This window comes from Onychomys torridus, chromosome 12, assembly GCF_903995425.1.
Source record: "Onychomys torridus chromosome 12, mOncTor1.1, whole genome shotgun sequence".
NCBI classification, from domain to species: Eukaryota; Metazoa; Chordata; class Mammalia; order Rodentia; family Cricetidae; genus Onychomys; species Onychomys torridus.
The window spans coordinates 25,763,231-25,788,584 of NC_050454.1; the positions used below are offsets into that span (position 1 = coordinate 25,763,231).

Here is a 25,354-nt window from a genome sequence, read left to right on the forward strand (position 1 = left end):
CCACAATGGCAGAGCCTTTGAATACACACACACACACACACACACACACACACACACACACACACACACACGGAAGCACACAAATAATGGAATAGTGATTAAAGGGTTCTGAGAGGCTGGCTGGGGAGTAAGCATTTGATTCTGTTGTGCCTGTGTTAATTTTCCTGCAACTGTTAATTTTCCAAGACCCACCCTAGCTGCCCTTGGTAGATTTTAGAAATAACTTACGGAAGTATTCTCTGCTCCCGAGGTCGTATTCTTCACTTGCTGGCAGTGCCTTCCTGAGGCAGCATGCAGCCTTGGTAACAACAGCAGTATGTGGAAAGAAACTGCCCCAGGGAGCTGGAGCAGAGCCTGCTTTTGTCCCTACTCTCTCGCCGTGTGTTTCTAGCTGGAACATCAGCCCATTTCTGCTGGCTAATGCCCTTTCTCCTATGGTGGTCGCTCTCTCTTGCCAGTGCAGCTGCCCCTGCCCGAGGACTCTCACTCTGTCCTACTGGCACAGTTGTGGGTGCCACTGTTAAGAGCTAAGTCACACAGTGAGCCCTGCCTAGGGGATAGTCTGTTTCTACAGAGTCAGCCTCCAAGTTCAAGGCAAAGCTGCCTCCAAGAACCGCCACTACTCAGAACCTCTGAGAAACAAGTTCTTTTGTCTACGACCTTGGTAAACTTCCCTAGACTTTCTCAGCTCCCGATGTTGCTCTTTTTTTTTTTTTTTTTTTTTTTTTTTTTTTTTTTTTTTTTTAACCTATTCATTTTCCTCTTCTTTCTAGGCCATTCCATCCTCGGGGATCAATTATTTCTGCCTTTGTTCTGTTTTGTTTCCTGTCACAATTTTTGAAATATACTGCCTAGACAGTTAAAAAAAAATCACCAATAACTTAAACCTATATAAAATAGGTCATTCCTGTAGTGAAAATTTAAAAAGAGGTATGGAAGCCATCAAAAACGAGGAGAACCGTAGGTGGGAAGGAGAGAACTGGGCCGCCATTTTGGTGTTGCTGCCTCCAGTTGTGTGACCTTGGGCCAGTCAGTTTCAAGGACCCTTTACCTCTTTATTTGTAAAATGACCTTTACTGTTCATCCTTGTCAGGGATCCTATGATTTTAAAGACTTAGAGAACAAAGTGAATTTTGTGAAGCCAATCATATCATCTTCAGTTAAAACTAAAATGTAGGCTGAATCAGAGAAAGAGCTCTATTATGATTGGGGCATATTCTTCATTCCCCAAACTTGGACATTTCCCATTAATAAAAATACGTTTCCTGGTCTGTGTGTACAGGTTAAATATTGCTACAACAATGTTATATGGTAATCATAAAATTTCTGTGATATGAAAATACTTAGTTTATGTGCCCTAAGAGGTCCTAGGTTAGGGAGTTGGTTGGTTTAGCTTAGGCTTGGCTAATTGGTTCTGTTCTATACCATGAGCTTCTCGTCTTGCTCTTGGTATTATCAAGCTAGCTTGAAAATGTCTCACAGCAATGCAAAAAATAAGAGTATAGTCCCAACATACATTCACTTTTCCAACCTTGAGTTAGTCATGCCATTATATTCCAATGACCAAAACAGGTCACATGGCCAAGATCATTGTCAAGGTGTGATAATGGTGCAAGGAGGTGAGGAAATTGTATGTCTGGATAACACTGTTATATGATTCTATATGGATTTCTCTTAGTAAAAGTGAAGGTGGTGGTGAAGACATGTGTACACTACAGAGTTAAAACACTGATACTTCCATAGAACATAACTGGATCAACACACACACACACACACACACACACACACACACACACACACGGTCTTCACATAGCTCAGATTAGCACTAACCTCTTTATGTACTAAAAGCTGGCCTTGAACTCCTTCTGAGTTCAAGTTTTGCCTTCACCTTCTGAGTACTTGGATTACAAGTATAGACCACCACTCCTGGCTCTGAATCTGTTTCTAAGAGGATGGAGATGCTATTTGAGGCTGGCTGTATGGTTTTATGGGCACACACTTCAAGGTGCCTCTGATACTTTCAGTTTGCTTAAACAAGGACATCAAGCTCATAACACTGCCTGAAAGGTGCCTGAGCCCCTCTACTTTGCAAGACTGTGGAAAGTTTCTCTGAAGTACTGATTGAGCAAGCAGATAAATGACTGCTTTTTCTAGTCAAATGGCAGGTGAATTTGCAAATGCTGACCAGAACAAGACAAAATAAGACCAAATAAAGCACTTCAAAGGAGAGCTAACATAAAAACACCAGCACACCTGTCATGGAACTTAAAAATCACATAGACTTGTGTTGTACTGTACAATCATCTCTCCCTTTCCTGAAGCTATTTGTCGCCAAATCTGCCACTTTAAAAAAAAATCTTGATACCTCTGCTTGTATTCATGTCTCCAAATAAAGCAGCAAACTAAATCCACAATAAATTGTAAACACATTACGGATGGTTAAGTTGTTTAAATAAACACAATTATCTCATGGAACAACAGCTATGTACATGAGGCAAATGTTGTTACTTGAGAACCAACAAGGAATTGAAACTAGCTAAAGGAGGCAAACATTAGTTTATTTTTCCATTTGTTGAGCTGTATTAGTTATCTCCTGCTATGTGGCAAGTGATACCGAAATCTGACAGTATTAAACAAGCATTTATTCCTCTTACAGTGGCAGCAGGTCCTAAGTTAGAAAAAGCATAGCTGGATGCAGTGCCTCTCATGAGCTACCAAGTCAACTGAGGGTATAGTCATCTGGAGCCACAGAATCAGCTGAAGGTGTGTGTAGTCATCTGGAGCCACAGAATCAGCTGAGGGTGTAGTCATGAAGACATGGCTAGGGAATCCGGAACCACGGTGGCTTGCCTGCAGGGCTGGTGAGTTGATGGATCCTGCCAACAGAAGTGCCAGTTCTGTGGCGGGTAGGTATCAGGGTTGTTTGTATGTCATCATGGCACGAGACTGGGCTTCCTCCAGAAACAAAGATTATAGAAAGATCAGAGTTAGGGCTACAAAGCATTGGATGATCTAGCCTTGGAAGTCACACCCTGGCTCTTTCTGCAGTATCTTATTGGCTCAACCAGGGTTAGGCCAGTTGATAACTCTCTGGAGTATGCAACAGGATGACACTGAACACACTCACATCACTCACGGTTTCAGCCCAAGTGCTTCACATCAACACTGGTTTAGACAAGCCAGTTACAGTCAGTGTCAGAGGGGATGCAAAGCTGTCCAACATTTTGACATTGTGACATGACACTGTGATCTACAAGAGAGTTTGTTGGGTCACATTCATAGCTACCATGGGATGAATACAGCTCCTGGGTCACAAGTTGATCATGCTGAGATTGGACAGGGCCACTCACCAGAGCCAAGCATCCGACTGAGATTCGGATCTGTGAGCAGGGACTTCCTCTGGCTAAGTAGTTCTTACCTTTGCCTGACCACATGAATCAACACAAAGAGCTGATACAGGCACCTCACTCCTCAGAGCAGAAGATTTAATGGATTGGAAGTGGTGTTAGATAATATTAGAAAACACAAACTCTGAAATTGTTTTCATGTGCGGTTAAGGATAAGCACATCGCCAATGAACAAAATGGTTCCTCTGGGGACTAAAGTCCACTCTGTATTTGCCATGATTGTGTCTGTCAACAACATCTGTTCTTCCTTCCTGGGGCAAGGAGTGTGGGAGAGTTTGAGGTGACAAGGGAGATCTGTAATGTATTCAGTTGCAAAGTGTTGCTGAACACAGCATATGTCTGACTAATGAGACTGTTTTCTTCTTCATTTGTACATTCTGCTTGAGGTGTTTCAGAAAAGGTTGGTAGGAACAGGATCAATTTTTTACTTTTAATCCACTCTATCTGTTTTAAGACTAGATAAGGAGGTGGGTTGGATGAACAGGGAAGTCACCAGTTGGACTGTCTTTGTTCTTACGTAAGCATCTCTTAGCATCTTAGCAGTATGATGTGTGTGTGTGTGTGTGTGTGTGTGTGTGTGTGTGTGTGTGTGTGCATGTGTGCACGTGGGCACATGTACACAGTCAGAACTGAGAATAAAACCACCCTAGGAACCAGTGCATCATTCATATCTAGAAGGCAGCTGGTTTGTTGGCTACTTACCTCCTTAATCTTTCTCCATTCTGGTGCATGTGGCAGGAGCTTGGGCTAAACATGATGAAGAGAAAGCATTGGGGAGGACTGGAAATGTGGGTCTTCTACAGGGTGATGTATTTGCCTTCAATGAAAATGAGTGACAGAATTTCAGGATGAAGACCTTTTGTGAACCCTTGGAATTGCTGTGAGAATTTGGACATTCTTGTCTTAGGATTTCCTCAGGGACCGTGACAAAAGTCAGAGAGCATCACAATTTTGGCAGCCAGTTTAGGATGATGGAAAACATCCAGAAGATTTTGTATGGGCATGTGTATGGTGTGACTGTAAAATGTTTCCCACAGGCTCATGTTTATACAATTGGTCCTCAGCTGTTGACAATGTCCAAAGGTCATGGAACCTTTTGGACTTGGGATCTGGCTGGCAGATGTAAGGGGAGAGGGGAGGGACTGAGGGGTTACAGGTTGGCTCTGTTTCCAGTCAGTATCATGTTACAAGCAGCTGCTACAAGCCACCTTGCCTCCCCCTCAAGGATGGTCTGTATTCCTTAAACCATGAGCTGGCATAAGCCCCTCTCTTGTGAAATTGCTTACTGTCAGATATTCGAACACTAGCAAAAAATTTAACCAATACAGAATGTATGCCAGAAATCACTCTCCTCTTCCAGAGTATTAAGGTAAGAAATGGAAAGAGAGCACTTTTAAAAAATGACAGCATCCTGATGTGGGCTTCTTACATAAGCAAGGGAGTCTCTAGAACTTGCACTGGGTATAAACATTGCTTCATCCTCTAGCACAGTGGCTCTCAACCTTCCTAATGCTTGGACCCCTTAAAACAATTCCTCACGTGGTGACCACCCCCCCCCCCAACACAAAATTATTTTCATTGTTACTTCATAACTGCCATTTTGCTACTGTTATGAATTGTATGCAAACATTTTTCTGGAGATAGAAGTTTGTCAAAGGGTCTCTCTACAGGTTGAGAACCACTGTTCTAACTCTTATTTACATCCCTTGTGTGTGCAGAAAAAGGAGGCAAGGTTTTGGGAAAACAACTCATTTATTTCCAGCATTCACTTGAGCGGCCGGAGAGGCTCGGCTGCTTGGTGATGATATTAGTACAGGATGGTATCTACCTCTCAACAGGACTCCAGAAATGCTCTGCTGTGTGGCAAAGCTCAGAAACTCAGAGTGCCTCCATCTCATGACAAGGCAGATCATGTCCAGTGGGTTCTTGAATGCACCTGTACTTGATGGGAGGAGGTGGTGGCTTGAAAGGTGGGGGTCTTTCCATGCTGGGAAGAAAACAGTTCTCTTTCAGTGCCAAGAACATGAGGTAGCATTAAAAAAAATTTATTCTATGTGTTTTAACATCATGTATCTTGATCCTGTTCATTTCCCTGTCCATTTGCATCCGCCCATGAGGTGGTATTTTTTACAATTAGAGATATGTTGATGAGGAAGAGATAACTCTGTCTTCTTAGAATTTTTGTCAGCTTAACTCTGCAAATCATCTTGCCATTAATAATGGTTTTACATGTGCGTGCACACACATATATATTGTTAATGTATTTTATAGTTTGCAAAGTGATTTTGATTCTGTCATTTATTTTGTACCTATGAATTATTATAATCACTGTTTGACAGATAGAGCTGAGGCATAGAGGTTTTAAGGCACTTACTTAAAAGAAGCAGACCAGCAATTGAAGTCTTATAACGAGATCCCATAATCTCCATGGCAACTGCCTCCTAATGGAAGGAGCTTTCCTCTTACATGGGTAGAACATCCCTCCAGGGGCAGAAACATAAAATTCAAGGACTTTTTCAAATAGCAACTTTGCTAACTCTACCCTCAGCCTTTATGCACACTCTCATGTGCAAGGTGAGGCTCTGGTACAAATGGGAAGCAAGGTGTTCCTGTACTCCTCCTGGGTTGGTTGGCAGGATAATGCATGCCTGAAGTTGTTTTTGTGCAAAGCCTATTTCATTTTAGCACAATGTATCTCTGTCTTATTCACACACCAAGTATCCAGGTTCATGAGGAATTTTGTTGTGCCAATGCCCAAGATATTTTTGATAGCAGGAAATAGGGATATATCTGTGAGAATTTTTGTGTCTATGCTCTGGCAATCAATAGTATCTCAATTTAGAGAGAGAAAGAGTGAAGAGAACAGGGAGGAGATAGAGGGGGAGAGAAAGAATATTTTGTATGCTTTTATCTTCATATAACAGATATTTAAGCAGAGAATAATTGAAAAACTCACTACTTTTGTACTTCCATTTATATTAATGTAAACTCTCCTAATTTAAAAGGTTTATTTTTATTTATGTATATGTCATCTTTGAGTGCAGGTACCCTCAAAGACCAGAAGAGGCAATCAGAACAACTGTTACATGAGGCTGTGAGCTACCAGACACAGGTGCTGGGAACTGAACCTGGGTCCTCTGCAAGAGCAGCAAGTGCTCTTAAGCATTGGGCCATCTTTCCAGCCCTGAAATCTGTAATCCTTATTACCTTGTTTATGAATATTTAAAAATATATCAAAATGTGTGAGTCTAAGAAACTTGTACTTTTTTTTTCAGAAAAATTATGAATTTCTTAAGGTCGTATAGTGTCCAAGCTACAATCCTTGGATAAAAACCAGAATATTGACTGTGTTTTTAATTAGCATGAAATTCATAGCTTTTCTGAGATGCATGTGGTAGGTAGGATGCCTGTTGGGCAAACCTATTACAGTCTTCAGGGGTTCTCTGGAAAGACGATGCTGTGCAGTGATGATTGTTATGTCAGATAGCAAACACATGAACATCAGCACCGTGTATTGTGGGATCTCCTGGAATCACAGCCTATTCCAGGCTCATCCCCAATGACTGAGTCAGAAAAGGGAAGTTTACCCTGGCATTCACTTCAGATTGCTGCATTGAGAAGTTAGGAATATGAGGTAACTCTTGCCCCGCTCTTGTGATAAAACTGAACAGGTGGACGAAGCCCACTCTATGGAGAGCAGCTGGAAAGTTATTAAAAATTACTTTTCTTACTCAATTTCACACTTGAGCATCTGGGCCCAGCTGATCCCAGTCAGGTAAAAAAATGCATGAAAATGAAAAAATAATGAAGATTCAAGGAAGACAATCAGTTTTAGCGATGTGGCGAGGTGAGGTATGGTTCTCGTTTCATGCCTACTGACCTGTGTGCAGAATCTGCTGCTCCACCCGGGCAAGTCAGTGCAGAGAGGGAGACTGAGTGGGGAATCTGTGTGTTGAGCCTTCACTGAATGGTCTTGGGAAAACTGTATGTTTTCGCTGAGTTTGTAGAAGCTGGCTTGCTCATTAAATTATGAGAGGAATGAATGCCATGTAGTCTTTGTATCAAGTAAATATTTTATGATAGAAAATGTAGATGTCTTTACATATCTTGATATACTCACATTTCTTTTTGGTATTGACACCATTTTCTTACTCCAAGCCCAAACAATATAGTGCAGAAAGACAGCAAAGCTGCTATAACCACAGGCCAGGACATTCCATCTCTGGGCTTATTAACGGTGATACCTGAAAAGGGCAGAAAGGGATGAACGTTAGTACCAAATGTTGGCCTTGGGAGAAACCAAAGGATTTCTGTAGCTCAGTGTATCCCAGTATCAGCAAGCATGAGGTGCCATGTGTGGTCCTTGATGTCACAAAAACATTAACTTCTCATATGGAAGAGACATATTTTCCCCAAGGACTATGAAGTGTTCACTGATCATACATTCCTTTTTATAGGAGATGACAACTTAACATTTAAGTACTCTGTCAGCAATTTTCTATGACTACAAGAACATATATGTACATACAAGCATGCCATAAATATATATTATAAATATATATTCCCTATATTATAAATATATATTCCATATATTATAAATGAGTGCATCCTTACATACTAGTCTGATCCAGGCCACTTAGAACACACTTAGAGTTATTTTCATAGCAATGTGTAGAGATACATCTCATTCTGTCCCATGCCTGGTTAATTAATTCAGGACTATAGTTAATTTAATTTGTTTCTTAATGTTCGCGGAATTACTTCAAACTTTTTTTTTCTTCTAACAATACTTGAAGAAAATTTCTTAGCTATACAGTTTATGTTTTTGAGACAGGGCTTCAGGTATTCTAGGTTGCCTGGAAGTCACTATGTATCTGAGAATAACCTTGAACTCCTGATCCTCCTGCCTCTACCTCCTGAGTGGAAGATGGTAGATTTGTTTCCATGTCTAATTTATGAGGTTTGAAGATTAAACCCAAGGTTTATGGCATACTAGTTAAGTTTTCTAATAGCTAAGCTATGTTGTCAGATATACATTTTTATTTACTTATATATCATTCATTCATTCATATATTTATTCAGTGCCAGTGAATCAAATCCAGATCTCTGCATTTGCTTAGGCAAACACTCTACCATACCTTAAGAAAACAATAATTTTTCTGAAAAAAAATGTACAAGTTTCTTGGACTCAAATCTACCTTTTTGATATATTTTTAAACCTCTACTAAAGCATTCACAAGAAAAAAGTAATGAGAATTACAGATCGTGGGGCTGGAAAGACAGCTGTGTTTAAGAGCACCTGCTGCTCTTGCAGAGGACCCAAGTTCAGTTCCCAGCACCTGTGTCAGGTAACTCAGGACCTCATAACAGTAGCTCTCTAAGGGATCTGACGGCCTCACACTCTAACCATGTTTGATATTAGTTTACACAGATAATTGGAGCAAAAATTATCTAGGTTGTTTTTTTTTTTCTAAATGTTTCAAATTGGTGATAAATTGCTTGTGGGTGATGATAAGGTTTATGTTTCTTTTCTTTCCTAGTTTTTATTATTGATTTTTGTATAGTAAAGTTTCAAAGAGATTGGGAATTAAAATCCTGACTTAAAATATTAGTTTCACAAGGTTAGGACTGCAGGTCATTGCTAGAGTAGTTGCCTAGTGTGCATGAAGTCTTGAGTTCAATCTTTTTTTTTTTTTTTTTTTTTTTTTTTTTGGTTTTTTTTTTTTGTTTTTTTTTTTTTTTTTTTTGAGACAGGGTTTCTCTGTAGCTTTGGAGCCTGTCCTGGACTAGCTCTGTAGACCAGGCTGGTCTTGAACTCACAGAAATCCACCTGTCTCTGCCTCCCGAGTGCTGGGATTACAGGCGTGCGCCACCACTGCCCGGCTTGAGTTCAATCTTAAACGCTGAAAAAAAAGTAGTGCTGTAAATATTTTGTATGTTTGCATAGATTTGGCTACAGCCTCAGGATATTGCCATGTATATCATTATGATTAAATCTAAAGTCTTATCTTTTTTATAAAATACACATTTCCAACTTCCCTGATGACCCCTCCCATCTCAACCTGTCATAGGAAACACTGAAGGTATCTTTGAAGCTCATGATGTTCTAAATTATAACCACATGGTGCATTGTCTCTACCAGTGGCTAGAGAGTTCATACAGATAATGAGCATAGGACTGAGTAGAGTTCTATCCATCAAGTCAAAACTTACTAGGCTATATCTGGAAAGCATGTAAGAACCAACATTTTACAACCAACATTTTAGAAAATCAAAGAAGAAAAGGTTCAAAGCAAGTTTTTCACTAAGGCAGGTGAATCATCCTTTGAACACAGATTTCGTAGTGAAGATTCAACATTTCTAAGCATGCCTCTCTCAGAGCTAGGAAGCCTGTATCTTGAAGCTATTGGCTGGAACTTTGTCATCAGTTCCTTTCTCATTATATGTGTGGGCTGATGCTATAGTGATGCCCAATTGTATGGCTACCCATATGAAAGGTTATGCAGCTTGCTAGTCAACAGAGCATGCTCCTCAATGGTGAAATTATTTACTATTCCTATGACTTAATAACTGTGATCTCTGTGCAGGTTCAAACTGCACTGAATCACTTGCTCTTTCAAGATGTAGAATGAGGAACTGCATTTCACACTGACATAATTTTTATTAGTTGAGCTACAGGAATACTCTTTATTACAACAATCTTTCTTAACTCAAATAATGTTTTCATAAGCCTGCAATGTTTTTTCCACTGGCTAATTCTTATTCCATTTTATTCTTGCAGATTTTAATTTGAACTATAAGCACCTTGGAGCAGTTCCTAGTCTCCAGTTAAAATCAGATCTTTCTGTTAGATTCTGAAAACACTTTCTCAGAATTCTTGTTACAAACCAGTTCCATCATGTGATTATTTTGCATCTCCAGTGGGTCATAATCTTTAGGACACCAGTGTCACTGTATACCCACCATGATCCAGAGTGTCTGGAAAGGTGCTGAAAATAATTGATGAGTAAAGAAAATATCAAATAAAAGACAATCAACTCACTGGTGATATGGCTGTGGTCATTTTCTGTCATTCCATTTGCGCTTGTAAGGACATCTGGAAAATCTTTGGTTGTGCTAGTGATGACATCTAGAGAGGTAAAGGCAACACCCAAGTTCATGTTGATGGCCATCTCAGTATGATCAAGTGATACAAAGTCATAACTGAATGACTAGTATTACTGGGAAAATTTCAATGTGAATGGCCACAGCACAGGTATGCTAAGTCTGACTGGGATAAGGAGATGTTTCTACATTAAATTTAATTCTAAATTAAATTTAATTCTAAAGACCAAATACAGCAAGGCTGGAGTCCTAGGATCTGTCTAATGGCCACCAAGTGAGTGTAATTTTCCTGATTGTTTAAGGAACAGAGTCTTCACACTTCTGAATAACAAAACAAGGATGGCTGAAGAACTCCTTGAAAAAAATAAGTAGCTTTGCAAAATTTTACAGGTGAGGTCATGGAAAGATATGGCCCCAGCCATAATCTCACAGGCTAGTTAAGACTCAGCTAACCACAATACTGATTTTCCATGCTCTGATATAGTAGAAGGTTGTCAGAGATTCTTTTGCAACAAATAAACAAATCCTTGTTGACCCATCATTCCATGTCCAGTGGAAAATTAAAAATTGAGAGGCATTTTCCATGGATGTAACTGGTCAAAATGTCATCATGTACATGTCATTTGAAGCAAACTGTAAAACAACAACAACAACAACAACAACAACAACAACAACCCCTAAGGTCCTGTCTCTGTCTTGTCTGAGTAACTGAAGGATTTTCATATCACTCATTGCCTTTTCATCATGAGGATGCTCTTTTGAACACCTGCCTGTGACTGGTATTTCAGCGTTCTTGTTTTCTGTCTGAGCCCACATGTAAACATACCAGTGTCTTCTGTGTCGTTCTGTCTTCCGCAGGTACTTACCATGAGGAGCCAAGCTTGCCTCTGAGGGGGCTGAAGTGTGCATTTCTCTGCGTATCAATGAAACTGATAATGGAAGAAGAAGATATGCAGAGTCAGCTTTTCTAGCCATATTTTTTTCTTCACTGTTAATTGAATCTAACAACTGGGAAAAGGTATAGTAATGAACACTTAAAAATAATCTTATTCAGCAGCCTTACAGTGGACATTTGATTATCCAAAATACAGTGGGAGTTGAGGGGATGCTTATGTTTTTGACATCTCTAATTGGGAAAGTTTTGATGACGGTCTCTGCTGAGGTTTAAAGTTGCCTCCCCTAAAAGATGTTGACAATATGAGAGCATTAAGAAGTGAGTCTTTAAGAGGTCAGTATACTACATGAGCTTCTCTCCTGATGAATGGTCACAGGACCCCATGAAAGAGGCTTCTTGTAGCATTCACCCCTTTCAACCTTGTTCCCTGTGAGGACCTAGCAATAAAGTCTTCATCACATGCCTGTATCTTGACCTTCCAACCTCTAGAGCTATGAGAAAAGACATGCATTTTCTTTACAAAATATGTGGCCTTATTCTGCTGTAAGTATGAGAGTGGATTGACTTAGTCACTTAGACATAGGAAGAAAGAATGCAAGAAAGCTCCTCTATCATGGAGAGTAGGCTCTCATTGCATTTATATCCATCCCACAGAGAAGCAGAAAGATGGGAAGAGAATGAAAACCCTCATGTGTTATGATGGCCTTTGGCCAAGTGAACGTATCAGTAGGACTTTGAAGACCTTTCTGGAATATTTGAGAAGGAAGAAAGGCATTCGTGTTTTTGGTTCCCCAGCATTTCCAGTGAACTGTGGACACTGAACTGGATCAACAGTGAAATAACAGACCTCCATGGAAACGGGCCTTGTCAGCTCTGGCACAGTGTCTGTGCAACACCTGGAGACAAGCTTTTGCCTTGAGTGGATGGTGGCAAAGATGATTTTTGAAATAGATGTGCCAACTCAGTCTTGTTTATTGTTCTATCTCTGGAAAGAAAGACCCATTGCATGGCACACACCTGACTCTGAACACAAGTATCAAGTAGAATGTAAAGGAAGATGACTACAGAGGTGTACGTTTGCCATCAATAGAAACATTCTATACATATCCATTTAAAATACTACAATGCTTCCAGTTGAGGGTTTTGGAGTGTGCCAAGATGAATGAATGAAGCACAAATATTTAGCTGCCATCTCCTCTGCATGTCAACAGCAGCTGCAGCAGAAGAAGGGAGCATGCAGAAGCTGCATCTACCGTCAGTGAAACTCCCCAACTTTGCCCTGTGACCTTGAATAATTCTTTTGTTTTAGACAGAATGTCGTGATCTACGGATGATGGACTGATCATTTGCTTAAAGCTCAATTTTTGTTATAGCCACTGTTAGACAGTGATTCTATTGACAAAGAGCAATGACTAATAATCAGCTGTGAACAGGTCAGGATTTGGGCACAATAAAGAAGGCAGCAGATTTTTCTGGATAAACATGTTTTATGTTTTGCTCAATGTTGTGTGTTGCCTTTAACTTTTTAGTTCCACAGCCTCGCATCTTTTCGTATCCTTTCAGGGTATGCAGAGTTTGCAAGAAAGGATGAAATATAATAATTTATGCTAAGGTAAAAATAATTGAACAATTGCTATCTATTTAGGAGAAATCTGTGTTTAAAGCAAATATATTTTTCACTGCATATTTATTATCAGTGAACCAATAAAGAAAATTCTGTAATAATTATTAACCAGTGAACACTAATAACATTTTGTCCTAAATGTGAGAGAGCATATATTTCTTGCCAGTGCTGAGTTTTTGTTAAGTTAAAAAAAAAATCAAACTTAATACAACTCAAGGAGCATCACCATAATCCACACAAATCAGATAACTAGCAATTCTTAAAATTATGGAAATAGATGATTTAATAAAATTTCTTTTTATACAACTGTGACATTTCTTAGAATAAAACATTATATAATAAAACTACAATATAAAACCATCCTTGGAAAAGGAGAGAGCTATTTTTACACATTTTATTTTGTTTGTTCTCATTATGTGGCTCCGGACCTCTCTGGATGAAGCAGGCTGGCCTCACATTTGTGGTGATTCCATTACCTCTCCGTCACTCTCTCTCAAGAGAGAGTTTTCTTTTTGGCTTAAGAATTATTGTTTTACATGTGTTAAGAAGTTAGTGGTCCAGGATAGGCTCCACAACGACACAGAGAAACCCTGACTCAAAAAACTGAAAAAAGTTAGTGGTATTGAGAGAGGTGAAGAAAGAGAAGCTTCCATTTGATTTGACAGGTCTTAAAAAACTTAAATTGGATAAAGGAGGAATTTCAATACCCAAAGTATGTTACCAAGTCTTTCAGAAAGATAAAGAGATGAGTCTCTTTTTCCTTTGCTCATTTCCACATGTATTTGGTGTGTGTGTGTGTGTGTGTGTGTGTGTGTGTGTGTGTGTATACATGTTCATGTGGATGCATGTTTCAATAAGCATGCATATGTACAGAGATTTGCGATTTAATTTGGAAGTCATCCTAAGTGACTCTTTCACCTCATTCACAAAGGCACAGTCTCTCAATGTGGCTGATGTAGATAGCCAGCTTGTTGGGGTGGGGGACAACTGTCTTTTCCTCCCTGAGCTGGAACTACAGGCAGGCTGCCACACCCACTAGTGTTTCCATGGGAATCTGTGAGTCTGAACGAAGCTGCTCATACTTGCAAGACAAGCACTTAACAACTGAGTCCTTTCTCCAGCCCCTATAAATGGTTTTTATATTGATTGCTCCCAGAGAGAAGTCTTCCTGAAGCATGTTTGTGTATAGAATTCTCTGAAAGATAGAATTGGCCACCTTCAATGACCCATCTTGCATTAAACCAGCGGTTTTCTGAAAGCTCACTCAGTCTCACTATTTAAACACCCCATTCTTAGCTATCCCACCTTCCATTCTGCAGTCTCCTGGGGAGTGTCCAAGAAAAATGATGTTGAGTTTCTGGTTTGATTGAAGTGGTCTGTGTTGAACCCTCATTGTATTTGTTAAATACATGAGTTAATATTCCTTTAAATCTTTTGAGTACTTGTTTTCATCAAAATCCATAATGAGCATGAGTTTGACATGGGAATAGCAAACAGCCGGGTAACCAATAGCATTTTCTTGCACAAAAACAGTTATCAACCACAACTGTGAACACAAGGGAGACTGTGTTGTAGAATCTCAAATACATTTGGAAATCCTTTCCTGAGAGGATCCTGCTAAAGTTTGCCCGGCAGGAAAGGGGACTTCTCATCCATGGTAAGGGCTTCATAGATTTCAGTGCATCCTACTTCTTTACTAGGTACAAAAGCTTCAGCTGTTCTCTTAAGTGCTGTTGACAGTTTTCTAGGAGAGCATGGCATATTAGCAACGGTTTCCAGCTGTAGTTAAACCTACTTAGAATTACATCAAAGTAAGTATTATGCAAAACTTTGCAGTTCTTTTAAAAATATTATTGTATTTCTTTAAATTTTTTTAAAATTATTTTTTTAAATTGGCATACGTATGTGTCATTCTTTGTTCTGATGCCTACAGTTCTTTTGATGGAACCACACGTAATTTCTATTAGTCTCATAGGTTTGTTGATGTCAACTGAGTATTTTTGCATAATTTTTTTTTATACATTTAGAAGACTTTCCCCATTTTTATTGTTGAGACAAGGTCTAATGAATCCCATGTTGGTCTTGAACTTGCTACATAGTTTAGGATGACCTTGAACTCTTGATCTTCCTGTTGGCACCTTCCAAGTGTTAGGGTTGTAGGCATGTATCCCACTATGCTTGGCTTAGGAAGGAGACTTTCTATGAGCTGTTTCTTGGTTGTTGAGTCTTCCCTAAGGGAGTATTCTTAAGTCCCTGATTTTTGCCTCAGAACAGAGGCAGAGATGGAAAAGAACATCCATAGAGCAGATAGAGGGATTTGGGAGGTCTGTCCTCTGTTCTGCCTTTCCCATCAAGAAGAACATGCCTGGATTTGGCATCACTTCTGCCTCCAGAATGTACACAATGGGGCTAACTATTGGGTCCAGTTTCGTCATGACCAGCTGCTCCACAGACGGGACCTTCACAAGGTTCTCAACCGTAAAAATGAGATGGTACACACATTCTTTGCGGCCAGGGGAAACGACACTCTAATAAAAAGTCAAATTTTAAAACAGAGAAGTGAAATTTTCATTTGAGGCTGACTTCAGCGGAAGCCATGGAGGGATGGTAAGCAACAGTGCTTTAGAGGCGAGGGAGTAGAATGAGATGTGAGCGGAGAGTAGGACTTTAGAAGCAGAGGACAGCAATGCTGAGTTGAGACAGAGGGGCTGCTGGGGTCATTGCACAGCTCCCTGAGCTTCTGACACCGAGTGATCCTGCCCCCACTGTCTCTCAGCTCCTCACTGTCAGCCTCTCCCCTCTTCATTGCTGCAAGAGGCTCTTACCACATAGCACAGGGGAGACTCAATCTCCTCATCCTCCCGTCTAATCTTCCCGAGTGCTGGGATTACAAATGTGCCATAGCTCTAGCCTCCTCATCTCCCTCTGCCTAAGGAACATAGAAAGACTGCTGTGCAACCATTAAGCTTTACAAACACCAAAAATTTGAAAAATTCTAGATAGGACTAGGGGTAGAGTAAAAAAAAAAAATTGTAAACTGAGGAAATGGACAAAGCATTTGAAATTTAACTGATTTATGGTCCAAGAATACAATAGCCTCCCAGATGGCTGACAAAGATGGCGCAGGGGCAGGTTCTAGTGCGGGAAGGCCTAGGCTGTCTTCTGGACACAGCCTAGAAGCTGTATGCTGAGGGGTCATTGATGTTTCTGGAAATTTCTTCAGAAACAAGTTAAAGTACCTTGATTTTCTTTGAAAGCTGATGAACACCAACCCTTCTCAAGGCATCTACCACTTCTGAGCCCCAGCTGGATTTTTGTTGTTGTTTGTTTGATTTTATTTTATTTTTTGACGCACTGTATGAGGCATGCTATCCCAAAGATCAAGTGAGGCCAGGCTGTCCTGGATCATCTCAAGGTATTGGTTGGGATCCTTCTGCCTTCTGACAAGAAATAGCAGAAGGCGGTCCCTGCAGCCTTCAGGGTTGTGTAGTGGAAGCCTGTGAGAAAGTTTGTTTACCTGGGGCATCTGGCTCCGGAGGTCCGGTGGAAGTACCAGGTAGTGACAACCATTCTGGAGGAGAGGTGGAAGGAGACCAAAATCCACTGTCGGAAGATGAACCAGCTCTTGAGGCTAGAGACACAGGCAGAAAAGAAGATGGAGAAGGAAATCAGCAAGTTCATAGCAGTCCACAAGACCAACGGACTCCTGGCGTGAACCCAATAAAGAAGGTGTCCCAAAAGGAAACAAACAAAAGACCCCAAAACAATAAAATCTCCTTTTAAAGTCAGTAATGGTAATTATGAGCCTGGAATGTGAAAATGTCATACACTGAGGTGAGTTGGAGGCTTCAGGTCCCTGGAGACCCAAAATGCTTTTTTGCTTGTTTACCTCAGGCTGACTGGTTTCAATGTAACTTCAGGCTTCATTGGACCAGGTGAATAGCAAGGGAAATCAGGAAGAAAGTTATTAAGATTCAATTTTCCACTCCATAGCCTGATGACCTGAGCACTGAGATAAAAATGTCTTCCAAGATGTCATTAACATCACCCACTGGAGTATGAAGGTGGCCTGGCAGAGTATTCCCATTTCATAGGTGCTTGAAGTAAAATACGCATTTTTTTTTTTTCCAGATCCTGGGAAATTTGGAAGCTGAAATCGGATTAGATTCCAATGTCTTCTAACCTCAGCCTACATCTCATTAAGTTAGTAAACAAACTGACAGCAAAAGATTGCATTCAAATATATTCTTATAAATGCAGATAAATGCAATGCAATAAAAATGGCAGAGGTATTTAAATATGTATGAAGCCCACAACTTGAATCTCCCAAGACCATGTTCACAAGCAGCAGAGGACCCAGAAACACAGAAATCCATCCATTTATCATTCTTTTTTTTTTTTTGCCTGTAAGTACTTCATAAATCTATTGAAATAAGCAGAGAGAATAAAAAAAAAAAAAATCCCATTACCAACGCCTGTCCTGAATCTTGCCAAATGCATCATCCAATATTGCATGTCACACTACAGCCCAATTCAACTGGCAGCAATGTGTTTCAAAACAGTTGGGGAGTGAGCATTCAATTTCAGCTTGTTAAATTCTAATGGATTTCTGTGAATGATTATAAATAGAGCAACCCACAGCTTTCTTCTTTAAACTTATGGAGAGAAAATGATCACATCTTATTCACACAGTATTGAGGATTCGAGTCTTCACTGCCAGTGAAACATTCTTTGTCTGATGGATGTCAGAGTCCCTTTTTAGACCTTATTATCTCTGAGGCCATTTTAGGATAAGAACACTCTTGAGATGTGTCCTTGGACAAATGAAGTTTTCAAATCGTAAAGAACAGAAATTGTGAAAGATTGTAATAGTTCATTACATTATGAACTGCATTGAAATGACTAAGAACACAGTATATAAACTATAATGCAAGACTAAACAGCATGGTATCTTTGTTTCCTAGTTTCTGAGTTTCTAGAAAGCACATTGGATAACTGTTTGGTTGGAGCTTCCGGCTTGCCTCTGCAGATGGAAAATGCCGACTTCCCTACTTCCCCCAACTCTGTCCACACTAAAAAACTCTGAACAAAGGAATGGCACCCAAAGCCCAGTTCCACATTTCTGGCAGCCAGTCCAACCCACCTTCCTGGTGTGACTAGCCCACCCAAGTGAATTTAGCCTTTCGTCATACTTGGGGATAGTTCCGGATCCTGGCTGGCACATCATCACCCTTCACCTAAGGTCTATAAAACCTCCCTGCCTTATCTCTGGGTTTCAACTTCTCTGACCTCGTTCTCTGAGACCAGTGAACCCATCTGTGAATTGCTTTGTTCTCAATAGGTATGTTGCTATACTTGTAATTTGGCTTGATCCAGCTTACTGCATCAGTGGAGAAACTTATTATGTGGATAAAAACATATCAATAGCCTTTATGCCCTACTTCATGCTGATGTACAGGAAGGCAAGAATTTTCCGTTCTTTCTTTTCCCTTCCTCCTCTCATCCTCTTCTTCTGTCTGTGTCCCTATCCCCAGCACAGCATGCTATAATAACAATGTAAATAGACATGACTACAGGCTGAGAGTGTAGCTTTTTTTTTCTTAAAATTTTTTTTAAGATTTATTTATTTATTATGAATACAGTATTCTGCCTGCATGTTTTGCCTGCAGGCCAGAAGAGGACATCAGATCTCATTACAGATGGTTGTGGGCCACCATGTGGTTGCTGGGAATTGAACTCAGGACATTGGGAAAAACAGCCAGTGCTCTTGACCACTGAACCATCTCTCCAGCCTGAGTGTATCTTATTTTGGTAGACTGATTGCTTAACATACATGGAGCCCTAGGTTTGATCCCCACCGCCACCACAGACAGACCTAGGTATGGTGATGTGTGTGTATGTCATTCTAGAACCCGGGAAGTGGAGGCAGGAGGATCTGAAGTTCAATTCTAGTCACACTCAGCTGCATAGTGAGTTGGACGCCAGGCTGGGCTACATGAAACATTGCCTCAAAAATAAATTTCAATCTTCCAATTAAGTAAATCATTTCATTTTACTGTGTGTCTGCCCGAGTCATCTTCTTAGTCTGCATGCAATTATCTTTTCACTCATTCACTCTCTGATGAGCACAGACTGTGTGCCTGTCATTGTTGTAGATGGTAGGATACACAAGGCAGGGAGAAAGAGGTCAAGTTTTAGGTCCATGTTATTTTGTACCCTGCATCCTAGTATAATTTAAAAAAATAATACAATAAAAAAGATCACACATTAAAAGTATTATGATGGGAATTAAAATATGAAATATTTTACATGCACATTATAAATTTATCTTGGAATTGTCTTCTCCAATGACATCCTCAATAAACTTTTATCTCCACTGCTACAAATTTTTATCCTATAACCAACAAGTGTTCCTTCACTTCTCTGAATATCTGTCTTTCACTGGTGTTTCACTGACTTGTCCAGGCCTTAATTTAGGGACAGGTACAGTAAACATAAAGGGTTTATGTCACTTGCTTACAGGATAGAATAAAGGATAAGACACTAAGGTAGGTGGAGAATTTTAGCAGTGTATTACAAACAGCTCTCCTTTGTATTATACCATGTAAGTGTGGACTATTAAGTGTGGACTTTCTTCCAATGGGTCACTAATGTTTTCCTGTTAATTTTATAGCAACTTGGTAAACCCTTTCTAACTTGTGTCTTTGTATAGATAAGACACATTGAATATTGTAGTACATTTAGATGGCTTCATAATACTTCATCCTGTACAATATCCTCCTATTATTGGTTATTATCTTCTGTGGTGATAGTTTATCTGTGTCCCCCAATAAAGATCAGCCACTATTAGTAAAAGCAGAAGTCATGCAGTGTTAGCACATGCCCTTAATCTGTCTGGGTCTCTGTGTGTTCAAGGCACCTCTGTTCTAGGGAACAGAGCCAAGCATGGTGACACACACCTTTAATCCCAGTACCAACCACAGAGACCTGGCGGTCTGTACAGATAGGCAGTGACAAGGAAGTGAGGTAGCTGGGCTAAGAGCCAACAAGAGAGCAGAACAGCGAGGCAACAAAAGCCTGGGTAATCAGGAAGTCCTGGAACTTTGGAAGCTGTGGTGTGGAGGTTAGCTGGTAGCTGTTCCTCTGATCTCTGTTAGATTTTCTCCTCTATTTCTGGCTCCATGGTTTTTTTTTTTTTTTTTTTAAGACCACTTAGAAATTCGTCTATAATCTTCTCTTAATAGTGTTATCACTTTTATCTATTCACATAGATTTTGGGTTGTTTTAAATCACAGCCTACTTGTCCTGTCTCTTATTATTTCTAACAATACTGTTCTGAATACTGTAATTTACATAGCCAATAATTTTATCACATGTCATAACTAATTTGTGTATTAGATTATACTCTTTATAATTAATTTTTGATATAGAATCTTATTCTATAGCTCATGTGGACTTGGAACTCACCTTGTAAATCATGCTGGCATCAAACTCACAGCTAATGCCCTGTTTAAGTCTCTACAGTGCTGGAATTTTACAGGTGTATGCCACCACATCTGGCCACACATTTTATTTTTAGAAATTAAAAATATATGTTGTCTCCTGGCATTTTTTTGGACTGAACACGGAGTGATTAAGATTTATCTATGCTGCTACATATGGATACTCTCCACTCATCTTTTGTCCCTCTATAATATTTTGAGTATACAGCAATTTATCTGTTCTATTGACCACAGCCACTTAGATTATTCATAATTTTTGCTATATAAATGGAGTTTTCTGCCAATACTTGTGCTCACTCCTCCTGTATACAGTAAATTGTGCGAGAGGGATATAACTAGGAATAATATGTTTGGGTAGGGTTGGCTCCTGTTCAGCTTTCAAACATCATGCCTGAGCTGTGGGAAGTGAGTGTAACTACGTGTGCTCACATAAATAACGTGTAGAAGTTATAGTTACAATATAGCACTTGGCAAAGCCAGTATAGAAAAGGTGACTTTTATTTCACCTTTCTTGATGCCTAGAGAGGCAGAACAACCTTTTAGATGTGTCTAAGCAGGCGTTTCATAGTTTGAAATGAGGAGCTCTCTCCATTTTCTATTGGCCTTTGTTGTTGAGTCGTGAGCATTCCTTACATGCTTTTTCTGTTGTCATGGGTTTCGTTGTTGCTTTGAGCTGAAAGCATTCTTTACACACTCTCTTTCCTTTCTCTCTGTGTGTATTTGTGTGGTACATGCATGTGGATGCATGTGTATTCATGCAGGTGCATACACTCATATATATATATATGTGTGTGTGCAGAAGCCAAAGAAATGTAAGCAATAAATCATTATGGTGAATTTTCAGTATGAAATGTGCTTAGCTCATCAAAGACTCACAGATAAGTGGAAAGCATGAGACTTCTCTGCTGCCCTCGCTGGACCTGACACAGGCTAGTCTCGGCATCCCGAGAGCTGGAAAGCTGCAGACAGTCTGTTTTGTGACTGCAGGGCATCCTTAATCAGAAAAGGGTACAGTCTGAAGCCCCAGGATGTTTATCAGATAAGGCTTTGCATCCTGAACCAATAGGGTGCTCAAAGAGTGTGAAGACTGTAATTTCACTAGAGTACCAGCCGGTGGGGAAAAGGACAGCAATTTCTTGGGGTCAGGGACTTTAAAATCACAGTCTGTCTCATGCCAAATCAGCATGCCAGCCATTTTTTGTCGCTTCTCTATGCTGGTATTCTTTCTGCCGAATCAGATACTAAAAGCTGTTTTACTTTTGCTAGACTCTTGAGTTTGTATTTACAGAGAGAGGGTCTTGTTTCTCACAGAAGGATGTCAGCTAGGTGGCCTGTTCTATCACGCTCTCCCTCATGCCCTTGAGACACAGTCCCTCACCGAACCTGGAGCCGGCCAGCTGGCAAGCCTCAACAATCTTTAGTCTCTAAACTCCCCTTCCCTTCCACAGCACAGGGCTGACAGGCATGCATAGTTACCCTGGCTCTTGCTGGGAGGCTGGGATCTGAACTCAGGTCCTCATGTTTGTACACACAGTGAACACCTGTTCCCTCTGGGCCATCCCCTTGGCCCCTCCATACACAGATGTGAAGATGTTGAGTCCTTCCAGTTGTGAAATATGAGACCAATATCTTCTCCCGTAGTAGAACTTCCTTTAATTTTTTTTAATTGTCTTCTCATGAACCATATTTCTAATTCCATGTAAATTATCCATCCATTTAGAGCCAGGATAAAGATCATACTTTGATTATGTATTTTAACTTTTTGTATTTTGATATCAAGATGCTTATTCTAACTGTAAAGAAGTTCACTGAATTGCACAGACTTTGATCTGGTTCGTTTTAGTATGTGAAGTTTTTGTTTATTTGTAAGTTTTTAAAATAATAAAGTTTATAAAATCAAAATAGGTCCTAAACTGTATGTAATTTGCTAATGTATAATGAGCAGTGTAAGAATTTGAATGCTTTTCTTAAAAATAATCAATAATTCAGGTAAGTTTGCTGAGAAGTTCCTTCCTTTTTGGCACCACCCAACATGCTACCTCTGTCCTCTCTCTAAACTCCACTTATGGGTGCCTGTTCTTCAGTGCTCCCCCTTCTGAGCACTGCCTTTCACCCCTTGTTTTGGGACATTTAATTAATATCAAATATTAATATATTTAATAAAATATATTAAAGTCTATTTAATAAAAGAAATATGTTAAATAATGGAGGATATTCCATTGGCTAATGATGAAGTATGTGATGAATTAAAGCTGATGATTAACCTACCCTCAGGCCCGAGGTCCACCGAGGAGATAAAAGCAATAAATAATATTACAAAGACCTGCCCTGTATGAATTCTTTTTCCTGAGCACAGACTTCCAGTGGCACAATGACAGCCAGCGAGGACATGATCTTTAAGGTTTTAAATGCACAGCTTCAATGCTTTGCAATGCATGTGCTTTCTGTGCCCCAGAGCCCAGCGGTTACATTTTGCACCCGAGGCCAGCCATGTCCTGGCTTCTTTTTGTTCTGCTTCCACGTCACCTCCCCTGGGCAGCTCTTGTGCAGCTTTGTCTTCTGCCACTAAGAGGCAGTATTTGTCCTGCTCAGGCTGGTAATGTCTACTGAGGTGGTCCCAGCAGTTGGCATGGTTCCAAGTTATAGTGGTGTGGTGCCTTTACATTGCCATCAACTCTCGATTTAAAACAAATATAATATTTAAATTTATTCTTTGAGAATTTTATGCATGTATACAGCATACTTTGTTTATAGTCTCTTCCTACTTCCCTCCTCCAACTCCTTCTGGTCTCTCCTCATATCCTCCCCCCCCCTCATCTTTCTTTGTTTCTCCTTTCTTTCTTTCTTTTCTCTGAGTCTAATTAGTGCTACCCATATGCGCATGCGTGTGGGACCACCCACTGGACCATGGTCGGCCTATCAGGGACCACACCCTTGGAGAAAACCTAAGTCTCTCTCTCCTAGCAGCCATCAACTGTCAGTAGCTCCTCAACCAGGGCTGGGAGTTCATTCTCTTTTATTTTTATTATGGATACACACATCCTGGCTAGTCTGCATTTTCTACACATGCATTCAGACTTTCCTGACATCTTCACTGGTTTTTGGTTCTATTTATCACCTTTTCTCTTCCCCTATCCCTTCCTCCTCCCCTTCCTTCCAGAAGGGAGTATATCCTCAAGAACTAGCTATGTAGCAGAAGACGACCTTGAGCTAGCTGGGTAGCTAGTTCTTGAACTCCTGATCCTTCCTCTTCCACTCCCCAAGTGCTGAGACTACAAGCATGTACTGTCACATCTATTTTAGACTCCTCACTTTCAAGACAGTTTCCCAGGCACCACAGTAGCCTCTTCTTCCTGCCCTTGACTCATCTCATATCTGTGTATTGAGTTTTCTTCCTTTTATCATTAGTTACCTTATATCTGTCTTGCCTCACAGCAAATTTGGAACTTAGGTCTTGTCCATGTATGTATTCTAATCACCTGCAACAGTGCTTTAAACATGGAATTTGCTTTATCAGTTTTCAAGAATTTGGCTATGAACACAGGACATGGTGGCTGCTCAATACATGTGCTGGGTGAATAAATGTGAGACACAGGGACCCATGGTTATACTCAACAGTTTTTGGCATCTGTCCCACTGGATGTCTGGGAATAGTCGAAGCCTTTAGTAGTCATGCTGGAATTGCTGGCTGAAAGATAAAATTATTTTCAGAATCCAACATTTTTCTTATAAAACTGTAATTTAATTTTGATTTGTTTTTAATTTGTGTGACTTTTGGGACATGTGAAATGTTCTTCCAACTCAGATACTAGCTGTTCTGAGGTTGATGCTCTGTGTTTCACGTTTAATACCAACTTGTGTCCAGTGTGTTTCCTTTTTCTCTCCTTGTAACTGGGCTACTTTAATATTACCTTAAAGTCCCTTGACAAGGTATATTGTAATGCATGCTATCAACCTTTACTGTTAAGACTATAGTGATTATCATATCCATAGATAGTCACTATGGGGTAACTCAAAATCAATTGGAAAACAGAGCCTTTTCCCAAACTTCAAGGTTTTAGATATAATAGTAACATGTATGAGTTGTTGAATATGAAGCACAGGAAGAAAGTCCTGCTGTCCTCACCTTGAGGAGTTGCATCTGGTGTCGACACATCCCCATCTGCACTGGTCATTGAAGACATAGCTGGATATCCTATATTTAAAACAAAATTTCCAAATTGCTATAAGTATTTATAGTCACATGTTTAATGATGATCCTAAACAAGAGAGTCCTTGGGAGGAATCTAAGCAGACACATAATCTAATGATGCAACTTTAAATATGAAAAAAACTGAACAGAGGAGTATATGCTTATGGTTACACAATGAATATTCATATCATTCATTTGCTACTAACACAGTTCTCCTAAATTCAAATCTATTATATTCACTCTCCAAAACATATACTGATTCAATATCTACTTCATACTGAACACCATCCTAGATGCTAGCATTGTAGTAATAAGTGAAATCAAGGTTTCTGTCTTCATGAAATTTACCTTAAAGGGAATTTTCATAAGGATAAATCATTTTCACATGCTAACTATTGTTTCATTTATTTTGATTCTTAGCTTACAATGAGTTTTCATAAGAGTATATTTTCACATACTATGGTTTCATATTTATTAGCTTTCTTAGCTTACAAAGTCATCTCTCTTCCTTTTTGTCTCCCCTGACACAAAAGAAAATGTGTTTCCCATTCACTTCAAATGTGAATGCTTCTCTAGAAAGAAGGCAAGGCAGATGAAGGAAGAAGAATATCCAGCCACACTCTGCTGAAAC

The 25,354-nt window shown here is 39.8% G+C and overlaps 1 protein-coding gene across 1 annotated transcript in view; it reads right to left on the reverse strand.

Moving 5' to 3' along the window:
• Positions 1–5,285: 5,285 nt before the first annotated feature.
• Cd96 (CD96 molecule) overlaps positions 5,286–25,354 on the reverse strand; it is a 75,246-nt gene continuing 55,177 nt past the window's right edge. Inside the window, exons 9-15 of the mRNA XM_036204090.1 lie at positions 24,658–24,726; positions 24,148–24,219; positions 16,547–16,660; positions 11,377–11,439; positions 10,449–10,535; positions 7,528–7,651; positions 5,286–5,394 (exon numbers count right to left, since the gene is read on the reverse strand). Of these exons, the coding sequence (XP_036059983.1) occupies positions 5,286–5,394; positions 7,528–7,651; positions 10,449–10,535; positions 11,377–11,439; positions 16,547–16,660; positions 24,148–24,219; positions 24,658–24,726 (638 nt within the window). The remainder of the gene's footprint in view (positions 5,395–7,527; positions 7,652–10,448; positions 10,536–11,376; positions 11,440–16,546; positions 16,661–24,147; positions 24,220–24,657; positions 24,727–25,354) is intronic.